The 23,866-nt window shown below is 45.8% G+C and overlaps 1 protein-coding gene across 1 annotated transcript; it reads left to right on the top strand.

Moving 5' to 3' along the window:
- The first annotated feature begins 7,306 nt into the window (after positions 1-7,306).
- LOC125514642 (photosynthetic NDH subunit of subcomplex B 4, chloroplastic) lies at positions 7,307-8,520 on the top strand. Its single transcript, XM_048679982.1, has 4 exons — positions 7,307-7,646; positions 7,766-7,821; positions 7,922-7,993; positions 8,134-8,520. Exons 1-4 carry the CDS (start codon positions 7,391-7,393, stop codon positions 8,266-8,268), a joined length of 519 nt encoding a protein of 172 aa, XP_048535939.1. The 5' UTR covers positions 7,307-7,390; the 3' UTR covers positions 8,269-8,520.
- Positions 8,521-23,866: the final 15,346 nt, after the last annotated feature.

The following is a 23,866-nucleotide window of genomic DNA, read 5'->3' as shown; positions in this document are numbered from 1 at the left end:
ACGATGTTTATTTAATTCCAATTATTTTTTAATTCTACAATAAATGCACACTAACATGTGCAACCTCCAACATCTAACAACCGATCAGGATGCACACTAGTGTGTGGAAGACTTTCTGCTTCAGATTTTAAATCCCACATCAATTGTACTTAAGTTTCAGTTACTAAGACGAATATGTTCATATATTCAACCTACTTAGTTCAAAGATTCAAAATTTTAACCCAAGTTCCCAACCTAAACCCAAACTTGAAATCTGCATATAATCATAAATATACTTTAGGATGTAGAAAATTCAAACTACTTAGTTCATAGCTTCCATTTTTCCCCATAGAAGTTCCAAACTTTAAACTGCATGCGACATACATGTTCATATTACAAGCAAAAAATGACTGAAGTTCCTAACTTAAATTAGAACTTAAAATATGCATACAAGCAAAATGGAATACGCAATTTCTCCGCTAATCCAGAATCCTAATGGCAACACCAAATGCCCATATTATTTAAAGTTAGAGACCTTGGCCTCACCAATGCAATTCATAATCACGAAGTAAACATAATTAAGAAAGTGGATGCCATAAAATCCTCTTAAAATAGATGAAAAGGCTCAAGAAATGTGTTCAAAGGAGTAACTTCTTTCCACTCAATATCTTGGACCAAAACTTCAACGGGACTGTGTTCCAAGGAGTAACTTCCACACAATAAATGTGTTCAGTGGAGTTTTTAGCTGATTCGACAGAGTTATTACAAACGTGTATCGCAAACGTGTCTTCTCAGGTGTATTGCAAACGTGTCTTATCAGGTGTATTGCAAACGTGTCTTCTCATGATTATCAATTTGATCCATTAATGCTATGGTCTAGACACAATAACATAAGGGCTTCATTTGGTGGGTGGAGCACGGAGGTGCTACAAATCCGTGTCTGTTAAGATGATGCTAAAGTTTATTAATTTCATTCAAACTACGCTATGCATATGACAGTATCACATCCAATTTGTGTATGATGGTACAATGAAATGTGACGATACTGGATCAATTTCTAATCAGCACTCCTTATCCTGAGTCATATAGGAACCAGACAGTTTTAATCATGAAGCACTGCTTCTGTTTCATGGATATAGGCAAGTGAAATATGTTCTCGGCTATTCATACTAAACTTTTTTAGTTCATTATACCTCAACCTATCATTAAATATATGTTGCTTTATTGATACATCCTTCGATATAATATATGGATGTTACTCCAGGTATCACTAGTAGAAAACGGAGCTTTATTACCGATTCGTAAGGGCCTTTAGTGCTAGTTCTGCAACCGGCACTAAAGGGTGGAGACTAAAGCCCCCCCTTTAGAACCGGTTCAGCACGAACCGCCACTAAAGGCCCACCACGTGGCGTGAGCTCGCGCCGTGGTATGGGGGACCTTTAGTACCGGTTGGTGTTACCAACCGGTACTAAAGGTATTTTTTTGAAATTTTTGGAAAAAAATGATTTTTTTTTATTTTTGATTTTCTGAATTATTTGATGATTTAGTCTCTAATCACCCCTCTTAACTGCTCAAGTGTGGATCTCTCATTCCAAATCTTCTAACTTCCCAGCCGGTCACCCATCCTCTCACTCCCCCAGCCTGAGCACGCTTAACTTCGGAGTTCTATTCCCCCTACTTTCCAAGTCTGCACTTGTTGTTTTTCTAACAAATGTAAGCTGTCAATCCTATTAACCCTCAGCAGTTTAGCTTGAGCATTAGGTCACACGTTTCACCGTTTGAGTTTGAAACTATTATACTAAAAAACAGTAATTATTTAGTAACACTAATATTTCTTGAATAAGTTTGACCATAGTTTGACCGCAGTTTGACCAGATTTGACCAAAATTCGAAAAATTGAAATAATTATTTAGTAACACTAATATTCTCGAATAATTATGTAGTAACATTAATACTTCTTGAATAAGTAGCTTGACCATAGTTTGACCAGATTTAACCAAAAATAAAAAAACTGAAATTTGAGCATATCTTTTTTCCTTTTGGTATTTGAGGATTCTAAAAAATTGCAAATAGGCCGTAGGCCATCAAAATGATATGCAGATTTCGTGCTAAATATTTTGATATATTATACGTTTTTTTTCGACATCGTATGCAAAAGTTATAGCCGTTTTACTTTTTCATAACACTTTTTGCAAAACATGTCCAAATTTAAGTTTTTAAATTTTCCTAACTAGTAGATGTAGTAATATAACTACATCTCAAAGAATTTTAATTTTTGAATTTTTTATCATTTTCTTTTGTTTTTTTCAAAACTGAAATGGCGATACACGGGGGGGGGGGGGGGGGGGGGGGGGGGGGGGTAGAGTTTGAAAATTTCCCTATAATCCCGGTTTGTGTCTCGAACCAGGACTATAGGTCAGACCCCTTTAGTCCTGGTTTGTGGCATGAACCGGTACTAAAGGTTAGCCCTTTAGTACCAGTTTGTGCCACGAACCGGGACTAAAGGTGATCATGGGGCCCCGGCCTGACGCCACCCTGCCATCACCCCTTTAGTACCGATTCGTGGAACGAACCGGTACTAAAGGTTCAACACGAACCGACATTAATGCATAGCCGTTCGAACCGGCACTAATTGTACCATTAGTACCGGGCCAAAATTGAATCGGGACTAATGTGTCCCACATTAGGTCGTTTTTCTACTAGTGTATAAGCAGAAGCATTTATAATGCAAGGTAAACATGCTAATATATATGTTATGGTGAAAAAACTCATACATTTCTAATATTTGTCACTACAATAAATTTCTAGTGCTAAAGTGACACTATGTTTTGTTGTATAAAAGTTTGTTACTCTGGTTTGTTCAGTAAAATCTTTTCTATAATGGATTTCACCATAGATCTAACCAAACTAAGATCACATTACTCGACCAATTAATATATGCCCATTTATTATGCCATCGTGCGTTTGTATGCATCATTATTCAAAATATCCTTAAATAGCTATGACGCTTAGTGAAGTTTTTTAGAGATTACAAATTTAGCAAATAGCCAGGCATATGTTTTTGCATCACAAAATGACCAAGTGCACATGTTGCTAAATAGATAACTCTAGAGTGCATGTAGGGTCCACTATCCCAGTTTTGCTTGTTAGTGTGCTTGTTTCTTGGTCAAAATTTCCCTTCTCGTTCTTGCAGGTAAGTGGTCAGGCATTGGCACATTGATGTTCAGTAGGTTGTGACATGCATGCGTGTTTGTAATACAAAGTTTATGAATTGCATTGTTGTCTATTTGATTTTCACATTATTTTTCCCTACAAAACTTTGTAGCCATTACAAATACACATTCAATTTAGGCTCTCTCCAACTTGCTTGAAACAATTCCTATCCTTATTTTATATTCATGTACTAATTTCAAAAACCACATATAATGAATATATAACCTTTTCTCTTTTTGATACAAATGTATTGTGGCCCAGAATAGATAAGGTGCCCTAGTTGACAACAAGGAAGGTGTTATCTTTTGTTCAATGTGGCAATGAGGAGTCTTTGAGCACTAGAAGTCACATAATCAGACTTTGTGCTCTGTGTTGTAGTGTTTCTGATACCATGCTTTGCTGGGGTGGCCTATCCTAAACCTAGACTTGAGCAACACATCTCAACGACCTGACCAGAAATTTGTGGGTTCAAGCTAGCTTGTCAAAGCTTGGACATTTTCAAGCTCCTACTGAAATTTGACGGGTTCCCATAAGTGCATCGAGCTCGTTTTTTGACTTTCATTCCTTGTTACGCTCTCGAGGACTTTATATTTTATCAAAGTAATGAAAGTTGTGAGAAAACTAATTCGGAAGAAATAAAGGCCCTAGAATGGTCAACACTAAACTTCAAGATGGGCCGATTTAAGCCCAAGAAGCCCAAGCCTCTTGAACTAGGCCCAGTGTTTCTACCAAACATCTGTCCATAGATTGTTTGAAAATATGTTGGAGGAAAAATGGGAGCTCCTCTGTAGCGCTTATGTCACTGGTTGGCACACTAGCGATAACAACACGCTCATTTTTGGGGCGGCCAAGTTTATTGCTCATGCTCGACTGCTTCGTTTGCTATTGTATGCTGGCCCACCTCTTTTTTTCTCGTTCTTCTGAAAAAACACCTCCTCATTTAAAAGAAACAAGCTATCGAATTTTTAATATATTTAAAATTTTCTATGAAATATAAAATTCTTCACAAATTTGAAAAAAATTAAAAAAACTATGATTTTTAAAAATCATGAATTTGTAAAAGTTCAAAAATTGTTTTAAAAAACAAAATTTGGTATATTTTGTTAATTTTAAAAAAACACGACTTTGAAAAAAATCATGAATTTTTAAAAGTTCATAGATTTGAAACTTGTTCGTGATTTTCAAAATTGTTCATGAGTTTTAGAAAAAACACAGATTTATACAAGTTGTTTGCATTTTTCAAAAAGGTTCACGAATTTGATTTTTTATGAAATTTAAAATGAAAAAATAAAGATAAGAAAAAACAAACAAAAAACCAACGAGTAGCTTCACAAAGCCACAAAAAGTTATAGCATATATGGGCCGGTCCCTTACCTAAATATCGTATGATGGGGTGTGCGGTAACTAGCGAGTTAAGAGTTAAATAGGATCTGGGAGGAACACATAGATGGTCGCCCAAAGCACTACAAATCAAATCCACCAAAAAAATGTTCCACCCTACAAGCAGGCTCCCGTCAGCTCGTTGCCTACTGTATATATTATCGGTGTAGCGAGGACAACAACTGATTAGAGGCTTTTAAAAATAACTTGGGAAAATATATTAGTGGGTGTATGGCCTTATGGCAAAAGTCTCCATACATGAATGAACTTAACACTTCAATGTTTATTTGAAAAGGTTATGTCGCCTCAATGAAGCATGACTTAGTCCTATGTTATCCTCGGTGGCGTCTCCAAGTTCCTTCCCTCAATGTGGGTTCGAGTGAAATGCCTCTCCTTGGACTTGACCCTGTAGCTTCCCGAACATGCCTTGGAGCTCTAGTTTCCTACTATTGAGTTTACTCAAGTGAGAGTGAAGTTTGAACATGCTCATGTGGAAGGGGGCTTTTACAAGTTAGGGGCTATCTGGTGGAGCATATGTGATCAAATCCCCTACAAAATTAAACTTAACTGCTACTTCTTTTGCCAACTAATGAATTCAGCTAGTTGGATAGGAGGTTAAGATGATGCTCCAGTTTGGGATTTGCCGGGTTATGAAGAAGCTGGGCTGAATGTTAGCAAGTTAAAAATGGTCTCTCATATTTATACTAAACTTTTTTAGTCCATTATAACTCAGCTGACAAATTTATGTTGGGTTTATTGATACATCCCTCGATATACTATATAATATTATATTATATTTCTGATATAAGTAGAAATATTAATAGTGACACTATGTTTTTTGTAAAAGAATGTTGTGTTGCAAATTTTCCATGCATTTCTAATATTTTTCATTACAATAAATTTCTACTCCTATAGTGACACTATGTTTTGTTGTAAAAGAATGTTACTCTTGGTTATTGAAGATTTTTTCTATGGAGTATTTTACCATACGTCTAAGAAACAAAGATAATTTTACTCCAGAAATTAAGGTATGCCCCTTTAATATGCTATAGTGTGTACATATGCATCATTCCGGATAATATCCTTAAATAACTATAGCACTTGGTATAATGTTTTAAGGTTTACAAATCTAGCAAATAACCCTACAGAGGTTTGCGGATCAAAAAGCTATCAAGTCATATGTAACAAAATAGATAACTCTAAAGTGTATTAAGATCCCCTCTCCCACTCTCGGTTGTTGGTGCTGCTTGTTTCTTAGTGAAATTTTCCTTTCTTATTCTTGCGGGGTGAATTGTTAGCCATTACCACATTCACGCTATGTAGTTTAACATGTATTTGGAATGCAAAGTTCTATAAATTTTATTGTTGTCCATTGATTTTCACATCGTTTCTCTACACAAAACTATTGTGATCCACCTAAACTTTGTAACCATTTCAAGGACACGTGCAATTGGCCTCTCTCCAACTTGCTCGAAACCATTCATGTTCTTTATTTTGTATTAATGGACTAATTTCACAATATATGGCACCAAAAATATGAATGTACAAACCATAATAGCTTTTCGATACATATCTATTGTGGCCCAATAAATAATGTGCCTAGGTTATCACTGAGAAAGGTGTTATCTTACACAATTGATATAACACATCGCTCCTCGCAAGTGTTTACGTAGCAATCACCTAAAAAGGGATCTAAGTGGGTCGATCCAGTAGGGTATTCTGGTTTTGGGGAGCTTGCATCATTCTTGGAAGCTTCTCGCCCCCCCACCTATTTATGTTGGCTAATTTCCCTGTTTTTTCTTTGGTTTTAAAGTTTCCTTTTCCCATTTTCTTTTCTTTTTTTCTTTTTTCTTCCTTTCTGCCCCCCCCCCAAAAAAGTTCATTGAATTTAAAAACACGTTCATCAATTTTTAGAAAAAAGTTCCCAAAAATTGAAAAAGGTTCACTTCCAAAAAGTTCACATTAGAAAAAACGTTCAAATTTGAAAAACCACAACCTTGTGAAAATTACACGAATTTGATAAAAAATAAAAAAGGTAAAACAAAACGAAATTGAAAAAAAAATAAAAGGAAAAGGAAAGGAAAACTAGAAAACCCGCAAAACCCGTGTTGGGAAGAAAACAGAAGAAAAAGCCGCCCAGAAAAAACATGGAAGGTTGGAAGGTTTGCCCTAATGGGCTGGCCCACTTAGAAACTGTGCACGCAGGGGGTGTGCGCCATATACTATTTACCCTTTAAGTGGTGCAGAAGGCGCTAAATAGGTCTCGGGAACAACAATACATAGCCGTTCCCGTTATATTTTGCTCAAGGTGGCGATGAGGAGTCTTCGATCGTTGCAGGTCACCACACCAGACTTTGTTTTCTTTGTGTTGATGCACTTGTTGAAGCTTGGGCGTTTTCAAGCCTGTACTGGAACTTAATGGGTTTCCATAAGTGCATCAAACTCGTTTTTCACCATTCATTCCTTGGTCATTTCTCAGACTTTGTATTTCGGTTATCAAAGTAATGAAAAGGGGGAGATACCTAATTCCGGAAAAGGGATTAAAGGCCGAACAACCATGGTCAGCACTAAACTCAAGATGGGCCGTTCTAAGCCCACGATACCCAAGCCTACTTGAATCCATTGAACCAGGCCCAGCGTTTCTGGGCAAACGACGTTTGTCCCCCAAAATGTTTGTGAATACGCTGGAGGAAAAATACCTGGCCGCCCAAAGCACCGCAAACCTTATCCACCCAAAAAAACCGTTCCACCCTACAAGCGGCTCCCCTGCGCTCGTCCCAGCGACAAAACTCACTCGCTACCTAGCAACCTAGCAGCAATGGCGTCGTCGTTGCTGAAGCCACACTCCCACTGCTCCGCTCTGCCGTCCGGGAGAAGCAGCGGCAGCTGCCCCGCGACGGTGCACCTAGTGCAGAGGCCAGCCGGGAGGAGGGGCGACGCTCTGAAGGCGAGGGCGTTCCCGCTGGACGTGGTGCCGCTGATGGTGACGATGGTGGAGCACGTCGACAACCAGAGGGACTGGGTGGTCACCAAGTCCATCTGGCATCTCAGCGACACGGCCATCAAGAGCTTCTGTGAGACTTCTACGAACTCTTCTTCTCGTCACTCACTCGTGCGTGTGCTTCTTGCCCGGATGCAACTTCAGTTATGTCTGAAACTTACGTCGTTTTTGTTCATCTTTTTGCTCGGGTAGATACGTTCTACGCCATGTTCACGGTCTGGGGCGTCTGCTTCTTCGCGTCCATGAAGGCAAGCACGGCAATCCCCACCAGTGATCTCCAGAGTTGTTGAAATTAATCATCTTCTTAGATCGTCCTCGTGACGCGGCACTTGTTGTATGAATTGACAGGATCCGTTCTACGACAGCGAGCATTACAGGGGGCAGGGGGGTGATGGCACAGTGCACTGGTACTACGATCGGGTATGCATGCAGCCTCTTCCCTCTATTTTGCCATTCAGTTGAAAGAACATTCAGACAAATCGAACGGTCGACACAAAATTAATCTATTCTTGTGCTGAAGACATGTGTGGCTATGTTGCAATGCTGAATTTAATTTGCAGCAAGAGGACATCGAGGCGACCGCGAGGGGGGATCTGCTGAGGGAGGAGCTGCTTGAGGAGATCGAGCAGAGGGTCGGAGGGCTGAGGGAGCTCGAGGACGCGGGAATGGAGGGGGAGCTTGAGGAAGCCAAGTAACCGTGAGACCCAAGCGTATATATGCATGGATTGGCAAAACACCTTGCCTTCCTCCGCTGAAGTTGAGTGAAAAGCTTGGACTCTTCAGTCTTCAGTGTAGTACAGTAGAAACTACACAAGTACACATAGCAAGATCATGTGGCAAGTTGTGCAATATACATTTGTACAAGGCAAGATATACATTCTCCACTAGAATTGGAGGCACGCTATTCCTTGCTATGCCAATCGAAATCACAGATTGATTAACACCAATATTCGAGCAACACGCAGTCAGACTTACTTACGTGCTTTCAATTCGAGGGCCTCTTCGGCTTGACGGTCTCAGTTGACAGGACTTATATGCATTCCGGAAGATTGGAATATGTTGCGGAAGTTATCCGATATTCATATGAAATGGAACAATCCATAATCTTCTTGGAGATAATATGAGGAACCTCTTGGGGAAAAAAATGTCTTGCTTAAACCTTCTATGTCACTAAATTCTTGTAAAATTCTCGTGGAGCATTTATAAATCCAATTCCTAAATTCTTGTGTTGTTGGCCATGACATCAAAATATTGCACGTGTCTATTTTTAGAGTCCAAAAAGGTGCATAGCGAGTAGATTTAACATTAAGTTATTCTGTTTCGGTTTAGTCAAACATATTTGAAAGAACGGATCCAAATCTAACAACGCTTATGCCACCCATAATCATCAACACCTTCCTCCCTATCATAATGTTCCACCTCCCTTGTGAGGTTTGTTGGTTGCATCATACACTAATGTGTTTCATTCCTCAGCTATCAACCATTGTTGTTGTCACCACTCTTCTTCAATTTATCTTGTGGCTACAATACCATGTTCGTCGCAAGTGTATGTTATGCTGCCATCACTTCAAGTGGGAGTGATCATTGAAAGGATTCTTGCAGAATTCTCGGTCCACAAAATTCCTTGCGGAACTCCATAGAAAGTTTTTGTTATCACCCCACCCGATAATGGTTGTCGTTTTACTTTAGCCTCATTCACGGTGTCAAGTATAAGAGGTTTCAACATTGCTTATGCCCTTGAGGCATTGACAATGGGGGGGGTCACATGGACAAACAAGCAGCTCGACCACTCGGCGCGTCTTGGATAGGGTTTTGGTCTCGAGTAGTGGATGTTGCAGTTCGTGATTCGCTCGCCCCCGTGTGGAGCTTCATCTTGGTTTCGATCACTCACCGCTATTGTTAGACTCTATGGAGGCATCCTATCATAAGAATAATTGTTTCTTATGTAAGGAACAATGGCTTCAGCAAACGAGCTTCGATCATCATGTTGCGACCTGATCAACTTGTGGCAACATTGGTGAAAGGATCATTATGGTCGACTAGAGGGGGTGAATGGGCGACTAACAATTTTTAACTTCTTTTTTGAATTTTTAAGAGATACAACAAGAATATAGGTTATCTAGATATGCAACTAGATAGATAACTTACATGTCAAGCTCAAGAACAACAACAAGCTAGAAAGATTAACACTTAAAATAAGCTTGCGACAAGTAAGTGAAGTAAATAATAAACCGCACGTGGAGACGACGATATAGTTCCCGAAGTTCCCTCCTTTGGGGGAGGTGCGTCTTCGTTGGAGAGGTGTGGCATGATACATCTCCAACGCATCTATAATTTAAGAAGTATTCATGCCATGTTTACAACAATTTCATATGGTTTTGGTGCACTTTTATATGATTTTCATGAACTAACCTATTAACCTAGTGCCCAGTGCCAGTTGTTGTTTTCTACATGTTTTTGGTTTTTTTAGAAAAATCCATACCAAATGAGTCCAAATGCCACGAAAATTTATGATGATTTTTTATGGAAAATAAGAGATCCGGGAAGCTTCAGGAGGGAGCCACAAGGTGTCTAGGGGGGCACAAGCCTGGGTGGGCCCCACCTAGGGCGCGCCACCTGAGCTTGTGGGACCCTCGGGAACCCCCTGGTGTGAATCCAATGCTAAAAAATTCCTATATATTGGGAAACCTCCGTAAAGAAACCTAGATGATATAGCTCCGAATGATATAGCTCCGTTCATCATCCCCGGAGTAGGGAAGTCATCACCAGAGGCCGTCTTCATCATCCTCGTTGCTTCCATGATGAGGCGGGTGTAGTTCAGCCCCGGGGCTAAGGGTATGTACCAGTAGCTATGTGTTTGATCTCTCTCTCTCTCCTCCCCTCTCTCTCTCGTGATCTTGATAGGGCCCGATCTTAATGTACCATGAGCTTTGTTAATATAGTTGGATCATATGGTGTTCTTCCCCCTCTATCTTTGTTGTGATGAATTGAGTCTTGCCCTTTGAGGTTTCATTATTATCGGATTGAATATTGGATTCGAGATCACTTGATGTATGTCTTGCATGTGGATACCCGTGGTGACAATGGGGTATTCTATTGAGTCACTTGATATATGTTTTAGTAATGAACTTGCGGATTCCCGTGGTGACATTGGGGTAATCTAGGCATAGAGGTTGATACACATTTTCGTCCTACTTTCTCTGGTAGAAACTTTGGGGTACTCTTTGAAGTTCTTTGTGTTGGATTGAATATTATGAATCTCAAATTGTTTGATCTGTATCGAATAATCATCTCACGCATACTTGTGGTGACATTGGAGTATCTAGGTGACATTAGAGTTGGTTGATGTGTATCATATGGTGTTATTTTAGTACGAACTCTGGGGCTATTTGTGACACTTGCAGGGATGGCTCAATAGATTGATCGGAAAAGATAACTTTGAAGTGGTTTCGTACCGTACAACAATTTCATCTTATGTTCTCTGCTATTGATAAGAACTTTGAAGTGATTCTTTGTCGCACGTTGAGGGAATGTTATATGATTCAGTTATGTTAGCACTGTTGAGAGATTGCACTACTGAAAATATGAACCCTAGGCCTTGTTTCTAAGCGTTGCAATACCTTTTGTGCTCGCTCTTGTTACTTGCTACCTTGCTATTTTATTATTTCAGATTGCAAAAATATATATCTACTGTCCATACTACACTCGTATCACCATCTTTTCATCGAACTAGTGCACCTATACAATTTAACATTATATTGGGTGTGTTGGGGACACAAGATATTTCTTGTATTTGATTGTAGGGTTGTTTGAGGGAGACCATCTTCATCCTACACCTCCCATGAATTGTTAAACCTTAGGATGCACTTGACAGAAATTTGCTGATGTCCTACAAAACTCGGCGCTTGGAGGCCCAACAGAGTCTACAAGAAGAAAAGTTGCATAGTAGACATCATGGCGGCACCATGCCCACCAAGCAGCACAATGGATCACTTTATTCCTCTCGCGCCCTGATACGTCCATTTTGCATCATGATTTCTTACTGTTATTTATAATGTTTTTATCCATAATAATGCTTTTTGGAGTAATTCCAATGCCTTTTCTCTCATAATTTGCAAGGTACACACCAAGAGGGAGAATTCTGGCAGCTGGAAATCTGGACCTGGAAAAGCTACGCCAGGCCACCTATTCTGCACAACTCCAAACACTACAAAAAAAGACACATCCGTGACATTTTGGGCCGAACGAATTTTTTTTGTCATACATATGACACTTCTATGACGATAATTGTGACAAAACCCGGTATCATCATAGATGTGGTGGGCTCCTACTTCTATGACAAAAAATCATGACAGAAAATGGGCTTTTCATCCTGGACGGGCCGGAGACGCAGCTGCATGACATTCTTTGGGCCGTCCATGACGGAAAAAACCGTGGTAGAAGCGAGGGGGAGGAAAATTTCGGGGAGTTCCCGGTTACGGTGGGAGGTTGGGGGCCGAGCGATGCGCGTTTCTCTCATACACGTATGCGCGTGTGTGCGAGGCGTTGGCTCTAATTGAACCCGAACAAGACGTTGGGCTCTAACTGAACCCGAGCGATTGCACTGTAGGCTACGCGTTACTGAACCCGAGCAATCGATCGATGGCTGTTAACTGAACCCGATCGAGCGATTCCTTCGCTACTGCTGCTAACTGAAGCCGATCGATGCTGCCTCTGGATGAACAGTGAGCGTTGCGGGGGGGGGGGGGGGATGAATAGTTCCCGGTGGGGGTGGATGAACAGGACCCCGTGGTGTTGCCTCTGGATGAACAGGATCCCGATCGATCGAGCCCGTTGGGGCTGGATGAACAGGACCCCGTGGAGGGCTGGATGAACAGGACCACCCCATGGAGGGCAGGATGAATAGTAGACGGTGGAGGGCAGGATGAACAGTAGCCCGTGGAGGGGTGGTTGAACAGGAGCCCGTGGAGAGGGCTGATTGAACAGTAGCCGGTGGAGTAGCGCGCGGTGGAGGCTGGATGAACAGGAGCCCGTGGATGAACAGTCGCAGGTGGAGGCTGGAGGAGGTCGACGGTGGATGAACAGTAGCTCGTGGAGGCTAGAGGGGGTCGACGGTGGAGACGACCAGTATCTCGTGGAGTCCCGTTTTGTGGTACGCCACACCCCTCCCGATGAACAGGACCCTCGTTTCAACCGTAGCGCTCCAACACAAATCCGTTTCATCCGTTTTGCGGTACGCCACACCCCTCCCGATCAATAGGACCCCCATTTCAACCGTATGAGGTCCGTTTCCTCTGTTTTGCGGTACGTCAGACCCTTCCCGATCAACAGGACCCCGTTCCGAACGTAGGAGGTCCGTTTCCTCCGTTGTGCGGTACGCCAGGCCTCGTTTCCATCGCCTATTCCGTCCAAGCCCTCCCGATGAACACGACCACGCATTCCGTTCCGATCCAGCCGGTTGGCTCCCACGCGTTTCGTTGCCTCCCAATGAACACGACGCATTCCGTTGCCTCCCCATGAACATGACGCATTCCGTTGCCTCCCCATGAACACGACGCATTCCGTTGCCTTCCCATGAACACGACGACGGCGCTGTTTCTCTGTTCCGACCCAGCCATGTACACGAGTCCTCGCCGTACGTATGCGCGAGTAGGCGTTCGAGACCCCGCCCGTATGTATACATACGTGGTCGTATTTTCTTTCTTGCACCCTGACCGCTGTACATACGTGTACATGCTACGTGCGCGCCTCTACTACGGCACGTGCGCGCCTCTACTACGACACGTGCGCGCCTCTACATCGACCAGTATGGACGTACACGTTCGCGACCAGAATGACAACGCTACGTACGCTTCGACCAGGTGGGTCCCGACTGTCAGGCACTTCCTTGCCTGCGAAGATGTAGCTGGTGGGTCCCAGCAGTCAGGGGGCGAATCGTTTTTTTTGCCCGGACGCACTTCCTTGCGTGCGAAGATGTAGCTGGTGGGTCCCAACAGTCAGGGGGAAGCGTCTTTTTCGCGAAATACAGTGACCCGTCCGATGGGTCCCAGTTGTCAGGTGGAGGAATCATTATTTTTCGCGTAATAAGGAGGCACTTCCTTGCTGCGGCCATGCACCCAGCTGTCAGCCTCTCCACGTACAGTCCACGTCCGATGGAAGTCGTTCCTTGATCATGTTGACCACGCCGCACCGAGAGCACCAGGGCGGTGGACGACGGCGAGGCCTAGGAAGGGGACGAGATGGAGGCAGGGAAGACTCGGCAGTTGTTTCCCACACGGAGGGGAGTACGACTGTACGAGGGTTTACTGGTTCGTCTGCCGTCGCCGGAGAATAACAGCAGGTGTGGGTGAGTAGAGGGATGGCTAGGCTAGCGATGGGAGTACGGTCAGGCGGTGAGGCCTGCGCGGCAGCACAGCCGGCCGCGAGGAGGAGGGAGCAGGCAGTCCCGTCGGCGCTTTTTTGAGCGGCTGGAGCAGGAAGAGCAGAGATTGAAGAAGCACGACGGCCGTTGGATGAACATCCAACAGTCGGTGCTTGTGCGTCAACCTTTTTTTAGGAAAGCCTCAAATCTGTGGAAAACAGCATACAACCCATCTGCCATTATTTCTAATAATTTACAGCCCATTTGCTAATTCTTAAGGTTTTTTTTGGAGCCCATATTATTTTTGTTAGCATTACAGCCCATATTGTGGCAATGGTTAAAACAATTATACGAAATTTTACATATTTCGGTGCGATCCGAACTGTTTTTAATCCTGAAATTTCGACTCACATTCAAACTGATTTTAAAAGTAAATTTATATCAATATAATATCCAACAAATTCTCCACACATAAAAATTAATGTAATTTAAAATCTTGATATGAAAAAAAGATATTTGAAACTAATTGCCGGTTTGATGTTTTTTAAAAATGTACAACCCATTTCTCATTACTGATGGGCCATTTTCTCGGCTAGCCGAATGAAGGCTCTCCTCGTCTTGAAAGATTTGTAGCCCAATAGGCCTGACAAAGCGACTTACTTGGCAAATCACAAAAAAACTGGGATGTGGCCGTGGACTCAGCTGTCAGCCTCTCCACGTACAGTACTCTTCCGATGGAAGTCGTTCCTTGACCACGTTGACCACGCCATGCGGAGAGCACCACGACGGTGGACGACGGCGAGGCCTAGGAAGGGGACGATGCGGCAGTGGAAGCCCACGCGGAGAGGACTACGAGGGTTCACTGGTTCGGCTGCGGTGTGAGGCTACCGTCGCCGCAGCGCCTGGCTAGCGGTGGGAATAGTAGGGGCGGTGAGGCCTCTTGTGCCACCCCGAGACCGATGTGCCAGGTATCATCCAGTTATTCGCTGTTGTTGCCTCGTCATTTGCTTGCGTGTCATGCATTTCATATCTTTGCATCATGTGCATTGCATCATGTCATAAATCTTTTGCATCTCAACTAAATAATTTGTATGGATCTTTGATCCATTTAAACTGAGGGAATTCACGTGGTGATTCTCTTTATAACATATCCTCCCAATATTAGGGAGCTATAATAAAATATTCCAATAACTTGGAATTACCTTTAACACACATGCAACATAAATTCCCAATGCCTTTGTTATCTCATCTCTTTTGGTCTCCATTTAAATTGCTTCCAAATTCAAATAGTTTGAGGGTTATCAAAACTTATTTGAATTTGTATATTCTAAACTCTCTCTGACCTTTTTTTTCATTAATTCTCTATATTTTTCTGTCTCGAGAAAAATATGTCACGTGTGGGTATTCCACTCCTACCCTTCCATCCTTTTCTTCTAAGTTTTTCCCTATTCTATTAAAATTATGAAGGAAAGAATTTGTGGGGAGAAAGAGCAGCATAGAAAGTTCCCCTGCTCCCCTCGTCCCCCAGGCCGGCCCAGTCTTTTCCATCCTAAGGCCCAAGGCCCATCCAGCATCCAGCACCGGCCCACTCCCTAACCTAACCCTACCGAGCCTTAGCCCGATTCCCTCGCGCTCATCCCCCTCTCGATCCGCTCCCTCGCGCTGCCAGGAGAGGGGCACCGCGCTCGACCCCTTCTCTACCCGATCCCCATCTCCCCCAATCTACCCCCTCGATTCCCATCTCTCTCTTGTCGATCCCCTAGCGCTCCCACGCAGCACCTTCTCTCCCTCGACCACCTCGAAGCTGGCGCAGCCGCCATCGCCCGGGCGAGCGCCGCCCCTGAGCTCCTCGCCATGGATTCCCTTGCGCCTCCTCCGAACCCCCCCCCCATTTTCCCAGCACTGTTGCATCCCGCAACCCAGCCGCCTTCTCATCCAGCGCCGCATCGAGCTCGTCGGCTTCGGCCTCCTCTGCATCGCTCCTCCCGACGCCCCCCACCTCCATCGCCCTACTGCAGATGCCCTTCCCGGCTCCGCCCGTCACCGCCACCTAGCCACCTCGTTGCCTCGCCGCCATGGCTGCTGCATGTATGTCGCCCGGCTGCCGGATCAGACAAGCTTCACCCTCGCCGGACCTGCTCCATCCTCCGCTGCTGCCGCGAGCCACCATGGCGCTTTTGTTGTGCTTGCTGCCGCACCTCCCGCTGGCCCCTGCTTTGCCATGACTTGTGCCCACGCTTGCTGCCTCCAGCCAGGCTACTTGTCTGCTTCCGGCCAGGGGCTCTTTGGTTTTGCGTTGTTTTGGGTCAGCAGGAGAGACGCCAAGACCTGTAACCGGGACCGTCAGGCATCTTCTTTGAGATTTTTGCCAAGTACCACGACGACGCGTCTTGTTCATCTACCGCCGTTTTCGGAACCGCTAAGAACGGCAAGTACCTTGACGCCCGATGCACAGAACAACTACCGTCGCCGACGACCCGAGTACCACTACCGTCGTCCCTCGAAGACTCTGTGGACGTCAAGATCCTCGCCGTGACCTTGAGCCAAGAGGGATCAGAAAATACAATTGCAAGCATGTGAACATGGCAAAAACATAAACAGATTCAGACAGTGAAAAACTAGAGCATGCAAAACAGTTAACGAGTAGGCATGTTTACGAGCTCGATGCACTCACTGCAGAGCATTGAATGACAAACTAAGCATACAACCATCAATAAGACATGGCATAGGAGCTAGACATGGCAAGAACAACAACATAGCATGCATGGATCAATAGCAACATCCTCGGCAAAATCGCTAAACATGTCAACAATCTGCCAGAATTCACTTTATAGCAAAAGTAGAGATCGATTGTCTCAAGCTAGGTTGCTCCATAAATGCAAACAAAGACATGGATGGATAGAGCACCACAATGTTAACAAAACATCCTTACTGGTCATCCTCAAAAGAGGCACGGATCACTAGGAAACAACATGAATATATGGCATAACAACAAAACAGAACAAGGACTTAGTGAAATTCCACGTCCCTGAAATCAGCATCAACGATTACGCTACTTTGCAAGCTTGTGCTAGTCACCACAAATATCACAAAAATACATGGCAAGAACCTCTGTAAAGATGGCATGGCATATAACAAAACACATGTGCAGCTCAGGATCATAGCATGCACACATTAATCATGGCAAAAATGACAAAAAGCCATTTGCTAAAACAGATCTGACAAATTCATCACATAACCCTCTTCCAACAGCATTTTGGGCATCAAGATGAGCTCAAATAAAAATGATGCAATGAGATGAAATGATGTACTCGTCGAGACGAACATTTTAATATGCTACACGCACGAATAGGAGCTACGGATGCAGAGTTATGGCATGTCAAAGATTGCAAATAATTAGGGTTTTGGAGGGGGAAAAGTCAACCGCGGATCTCAGATCCAGATCTGCACGCTTCCCGAGGAGATCGCCAGAACAGTAACTCGTCGCCGGACTTGAGGGAGGCCGCTGGACTTGACGAGGTCGCCGGAGATGGGGTCGCCGGCGTGGAGGACGAAGGTGGGGCGTGCGGCGGCCAGAGAGACGAGGGGCGGTGCGGCGTTCGAGGAAGCGGCGAGGCGGCGGACTGGGGCGGCGCCAGGGCGCGCGGCTGGACGGCGGCGATGGCGGCGGGGAGGCGAAGGGCATCGGCGGCGAGCGGAAGCCCAGCGCGGGCTGCGCGGTCCCGCGGGCGAGGAGGCAGACGGGCGCGGGCGGCGCGATGGGCTCGAGAGGGCCCGAATCGGGCTCCTCCAGGCCGCCGGTGGGAGGAGGCGGCGGTGACACTTGGCGGTGCATGGTTGGGTGGCGGTGGCGGCGGACGTCGTCCGGCGCGGGCCGGACACGTCCGGTGCGCGGAGGAGGGAAAATTAGGGTTTAGGGTAGGGGAAGATCCAAAATTTTCGGGAGTGATCTATTTATAGAGGTAGAGGGAGCTCAGAAGCTCCAAATGGAGTGCGGTTTTCGGCCACGCGATCGTGATCGAACGCTCTAGAAGATAGAAGAGGTTTAGGTGGGTTTTGGGCCAAAATGGAAGGGTGTTGGGCTGCAACACACACGATGTCTTTTCGGTCCCTCGGTTAACCGTTGGAGTATCAAACGAAGTCCAAATGACACGAAACTTGACAGGCGGTCTACCGGTAGTAAACCAAGGCCGCATGGCAAGTCTCGGTCCAATCCGGAAATGTTTAACCCCCACACACGAAAAGAGGTAGAAAGGACCACCGGAGGACATAGGAGCACCGAAATGCAAAACGGATAACAGGGAAAATACTCGGATGCATGAGACGAACACGTATGCGAATGCAATGCACATGATGACATGATATGAGATGCATGACAAAGACAACAACACACGGAGACAAAAACCCGACAACGACGAAATGAAATAACTTAGTACCGGAAACGGCAAGAGTTGGAGTACAGATAAGGTAAATTACATCTGGGGTGTTACAACACTCCACCACTACGAAAGGATCTCGTCCCGAGATCTAAGACTGGAAAAACTCCGGGCACTCAGAACGGAGGTGATCCTCGTGTTCCCAGGTGGCTTCGCGGTTGGAATGGTGTGACCACTTGACTTTGAGGAATTTGATTGACTTGTTGCGAGTCTTGAGCTCAGTTTCTTCAAGAATAGCAACTGGGTGCTCACGATAAGAAAGGTCTTCTTGGAGATCAATGTCTTCGAAGTTGACGGTACGGTCAGGGGTCTTGAAGCACTTGCGGAGCTGAGAGACATGGAACACGTCGTGCACATTTGCAAAGTTGGAAGGAAGCTCGAGTTGATAGGCGAGATCGCCTCTCTTGCTGATGATCTTGAAAGGACCCACGTATCTAGGGGCAAGCTTCCCTTTGATACCTAAGCGACGGGTAACTTTCATTGGAGAGACGCGGAGGTAAACATGGTCTCCGATCTCGAAAGCCAAATCACGATGCTTACTATCATAGTAGCTCTTCTGGCGCGATTGCGCTGCTTTGAGGTTATCACGAATGACTTTGCACATCTCTTCTGCCTCTGTGATTAAGTCATTTCCAAGAAGTTGACGTTCACCAGTCTCTAACCAGTTAAGAGGAGTATGGCACTTCCTGCCATAGAGAATTTCAAATGGGGCCTTGCCCGAACTCACTTGAAAGCTGTTGTTGTAGGAGAACTCGGCATATGGAAGACAATCTTCCCACTTCATACCGAAAGAGATAACGCAAGCCCTGACATATCTTCAAGAATCTGATTAACACGCTCGACTTGGCCACTAGTTTGAGGATGAAAAGCTGTGCTGAAATGGATGTTGGTGCCCATGGACTTCTGAAAAGAATCCCAAAACTTCGAGGTGAAGATGCTGCCACGATCTGAAGAAATCAACTGTGGAATACCGTGCAGAGAGACAATCTGAGAGGTATAAAGCTCCGCCAATTGAGCTGCTGTGATGGATTCTTTGATAGGAAGGAAATGAGCCACTTTAGTGAGTTTGTCGATGACAACGAATATAGCATCATTGCCACGCTTAGACTTTGGAAATCCCGTCACGAAGTCCATCTCAATGTGGTCAAACTTCCATTCTGGAATGGCAAGAGGTTGGAGGAGACCAGCTGGTCATTGGTGTTCTGCCTTCACTCTTCTGCAGACATCACATTCATTCACGAACTGAGCAATCTCATGCTTCATTCGAGTCCACCAATACGCCTGCTTGAGGTCCTGGTACATCTTTGTACTTCCAGGGTGGATAGAGAGGAGTGATCGTATGTTTTGCCATGGCCCGTGCCCGCGCTTGCTGCCTCCAGCCCGGCCACTTGTCTCCTTCCGGCCAGGGGCTCTTTGGTTTTGCGTTGTTTTGGGTCAGCAGGAGAAACGCCTAGACCTGTAACTGGGACCGTCAGGCATCTTCTTTGAGATTTTTGCCAAGTTCCACGATGACGCGTCTTGTTCATCTACCACCTTTTTCGGAACCGCTAAGAACAGCAAGTACCTCGGCAAGTACCTTGACGCCCGATGCATAGAACAACTACCATCGCCGACGACCCGAGTACCACTACCGTCGTCCCTCGAAGACTCTGTGGACGTCAAGATCCTCGCCATGACCTCGAACATCTATGGAATGTGCACGGCTACAAAATGGGTACCACTACCGTTGCCGAAGACCCGTGTAATGGTATCGTAAAGTTCGACTACCGTCGCGTGAACAACTACTTCCTCTACCGTCGTCATGTACCCCTACTTCCACTACCGAACGTCTCGAGAACGTCTACTTCCCCTACACCGCATCGAACTTGAACCCCTCCGATAACGCATGCTTCAAAGGTATAACCCTGAGACGACCGCCCGTGAACGAATGCATGTGTGATGTATGAGATGCATGTTTAGTTGTTGTTTTCGCCCGTGAACGTTAGTGGTTCCTCCTCGTTGCCATGCCGTCGTTGACTCGTGGGAACCCGGTAACCGGGATCACCCCACCATCTTTTGCACGCCCCCGTCACTTTTCCTTTGGCACCGGCATCTCAATCGAGTTACCGGAAACCGGGACGTTGCCGTGGCACCGTTTCATTATCGTTGTCATGGCTCCCCTTTTCATTTCCGCCACGATGACAAATGCTCCTTAATATGCTCTTGTCAACTTTTCTTAAAATTGCATAAAACTTGAGCATGTCATCTGCATCATGTTAACAACATTAAGATGGCTTAAATTGTTGTTGCACCAAATTACTAATGCATGTGGGGATTTACCGGATTCGTTGTTTGTTATATCCGGCCCCATTTAAATTGCTTAGATTGTGTAGTTTACTCATGTTTCACCTCTTGTCATGTTAACCAACCTTTAATATTGTTGAGTACATAACCCGGAAAGAACTAAATAAGTCATGTGGTGTTTTCTTCAATATGCAACTCCGTTGCATATTGAGCTCCACTTAATTTGTAGGATTGCTTGTGCACTTTGCCATGCCATGCATATTAAACCGGATGTGACGCCCCAAGACCGATGTGCCAGGTGTCGTCCAGTTATTCGTTGTCGTTGCCATGTCTTTTGCTTGCATGTTGCATCTTACCATGTCATCATGTGCATTGCATCATCATGTTTTCAAAACTTGCATCCGTCCGAGTTCCCCCAGTTCTGTCCGTTGTCCGTTCTGAGTCCAGACACACTTGCACGCGCCCGCGGCACGTCTGAATATTATTTTAGAAGTGGCCGGAAAATGTTCTCAGAATGGGATGAAAGTTGGCGTGTGGTGTTGTTTTGTTGTTAGTAGGCCGCCTGCCAAGTTTCATCGCATGAGGAGTCCGTTTGACGCCCCAACGGATAACTATAGCGACAATATAGCCGGTCTAACGTCGGACGTTTTCGGTCTCCGAAAACAGTCGCCGGGCCTCCCTCTCTTCTCTTCTCTCAGCTCGAGACCGTCTACATAGCCCACGGCCTACCGCCAGGCCCAACCTAACCTCTCTCGTCAGCCCGCGGCCCTCCTCGCGCGCGCGTCCGAAAATTGTCCCGGACCCGACCCGAGCAGTCGTGACCGATGGGTCCGGAACATCCCCAAACATCTGCAAAACGTCACCATTTTCTTATTTGGACTCCCTAACTATTTTTTTCGCGATCGTCTGTTTGCGATCGGAGGGTCCTAATAGCCCCTAACCAAAATCCAGTGCTATATATATAGACCAATCCCTAGGCACCAACCCTAAAATCTAGGTCTTTTGTCCCCCCTCAGCCGCCGCCACACTCCACCGAATCCACATCGGGATCCTCCCTGATCCCCTCGTCCACCTCCTCCAATCCCGCAGCCTCCTTCCGATCCACCAGCCAGTCACCTCCAAATCCTCCTCCCTGCCTTGATCTGGACCGAGAGCCCGAGCCCCTACAGCCACCCGAGGCCTCCGCGGCTTGCCCCTCCTGCCTCCTCGCCGGAGCCGCACCCGCATCACCGTCGGCGACCATCTCCATCAGGCCGGACCCCGCATCCCTCGTTGCTTCTCCTTCCACCGTTCCATCTAGTTCTCTCTCTCACTTTCTCTCTGTCTTCTCCATGGAGACCCGCAGGAACGTCGCTACCAGGGTCGACCTCGGTTTTGCCTCCCCGCCTCCTTCGATGCACCACCAGGAGCCCTTGAAGCCGTCGCCAACGACCATGAGTCCAGCACCGCGCCCCGCTGGATCATCGCCCGCGCCAGCCCTCCTTTGTTTTGCCATCGCGTGGGCCGTTCCTCTGCTTCGTCGCCGTCCAGGACCACCGCGAGCCGCCGCGGATCCGCTCCGTAGCCAAGCCCGTGCGCCCTAGCCGTCCGGAGTTCCTGCTGTCGCCGTCGTCGTTCACGGCCAGCGCCTCGCCTCTTCGAACCAGGACGAACGCCTCGCCCGAGCGCCCGTGTTGACTCTCGCTGACCCGCTGCGTCGGCCTGCCTCCTTTCCCACGTCCCGCTCGTTCCGGAGCTCCACCGCCGTCAAGTTCCTGGAGCCACCGCCGCCTCGCCAGTTCCGCTCGTCCGAGCCTTCCTCACTGCCTGATGCCAGCGCCAACGACCATGACGAGCCGTGCTTGCCCGCCGTGCCTCCAGATAACCCCCGAGCGAGGGCCTCGAGCCATGGAACCTCTCTGCCGCCTCTACCTCGACCCCCGCCCAGATTTGCGCCGCTCCGCCGCCACGACTCCGGCCCCTGCCCGCCGGAGCTGCGTCTCCCTGTGCCCGCAACCGCGCCGCGCCTCTGCTTCATTCGAGCAAAGGAGCTCATCTGACCCCGATCCCAATGGTCATCGTTGACCCGGGTCCAGCGGTCGCCAGATCACAACCAGATCCAGCCGGCCCACTGCTCCATCGTCCTGGGCCGAAGCCCATGGGTGAGGCCACCCCAAGCGCCCCCTCCTTTTTTTTCTTACCGCTGGGCCAGTTTAGTTTCGGCCCAGTGGATGTTTTTTTTGGTTCTGCGAATTTAGCTAAATTCTGGGGATTTGCAGATTTACAGAAAACCCCCTAGCCTTCATGCATTTAATATCTCACAAACTAAGCATCACATGTAAAAACTTTGTATATGAAACTTGCTTAGTTTTTCATCTAGTTTCATAATATGTCTTTTCATCCATGTTTAAAATGTTTAATATGTTGTTTGATTAAATTTTCTTAAATAACTTGCTAAAATGCTTTATTTCATAACTTAATAACCGTAGCTCCAAACCTAACAAACTTTATATGTAAATGGGGTAGAATTTTGCATAGTTTAACTTGGTGGCATCACTTTGCATGTTTAACAACTACAAAATATGGTTTAGGGCAGAACAGTACCAAACCAAATATATGCATATGAGAGTTTTTCGGACTTGTTGTTTGTTGTTCCGACCTCATTTAAACTTGCCTAGATAGGTAGTTTTCATTTGCTTCACCCTCTTGCCATGTTTAACAACATTTAATATTGTTAGGTACATAAACGAGATCGAACTAAATAACTTGAATGTGGTGTTTCGTCAATATGCAACGGAGTTGCATATTGTGCTCCACTTAATTTGTAGGGTTGCTTGTGCACTTTGCCATGCCATGCTTCATTAAACCGGACATGCATCATACTTGATTGTGCATCATGCCATGATTATGTGATGGTTGTTTACTATGTTGTTTGCTCCTTTCTGGTGTTGCTTCTTCGGGTTGGTTCCGGTAACGTTGCGTTTGTGAGGATCCGTTGACTACGTCCGTTTGTCTTCTTCGTGGACTCGTTCTTCTTCCTTGCGGGATTTCAGGCAAGATGACCATACCCTCGAAATCACTTCTATCTTTGCTTGCTAGTTGCTCTCTCTTTTGCTATGCCTATGCTGCGATACCTACCACTTGCTTATCATGCCTCCTATATTGTTGAACCAAGCCTCTAACCCACATTGTCCTAGCAAACTGTTGTTTGGCTATGTTACCACTTTGCTCAGC

The sequence above is a fragment of the Triticum urartu genome, chromosome 6, assembly GCF_003073215.2.
Source record: "Triticum urartu cultivar G1812 chromosome 6, Tu2.1, whole genome shotgun sequence".
NCBI classification, from domain to species: Eukaryota; Viridiplantae; Streptophyta; class Magnoliopsida; order Poales; family Poaceae; genus Triticum; species Triticum urartu.
This window is presented reverse-complemented; position numbering and strand designations above follow the sequence as displayed.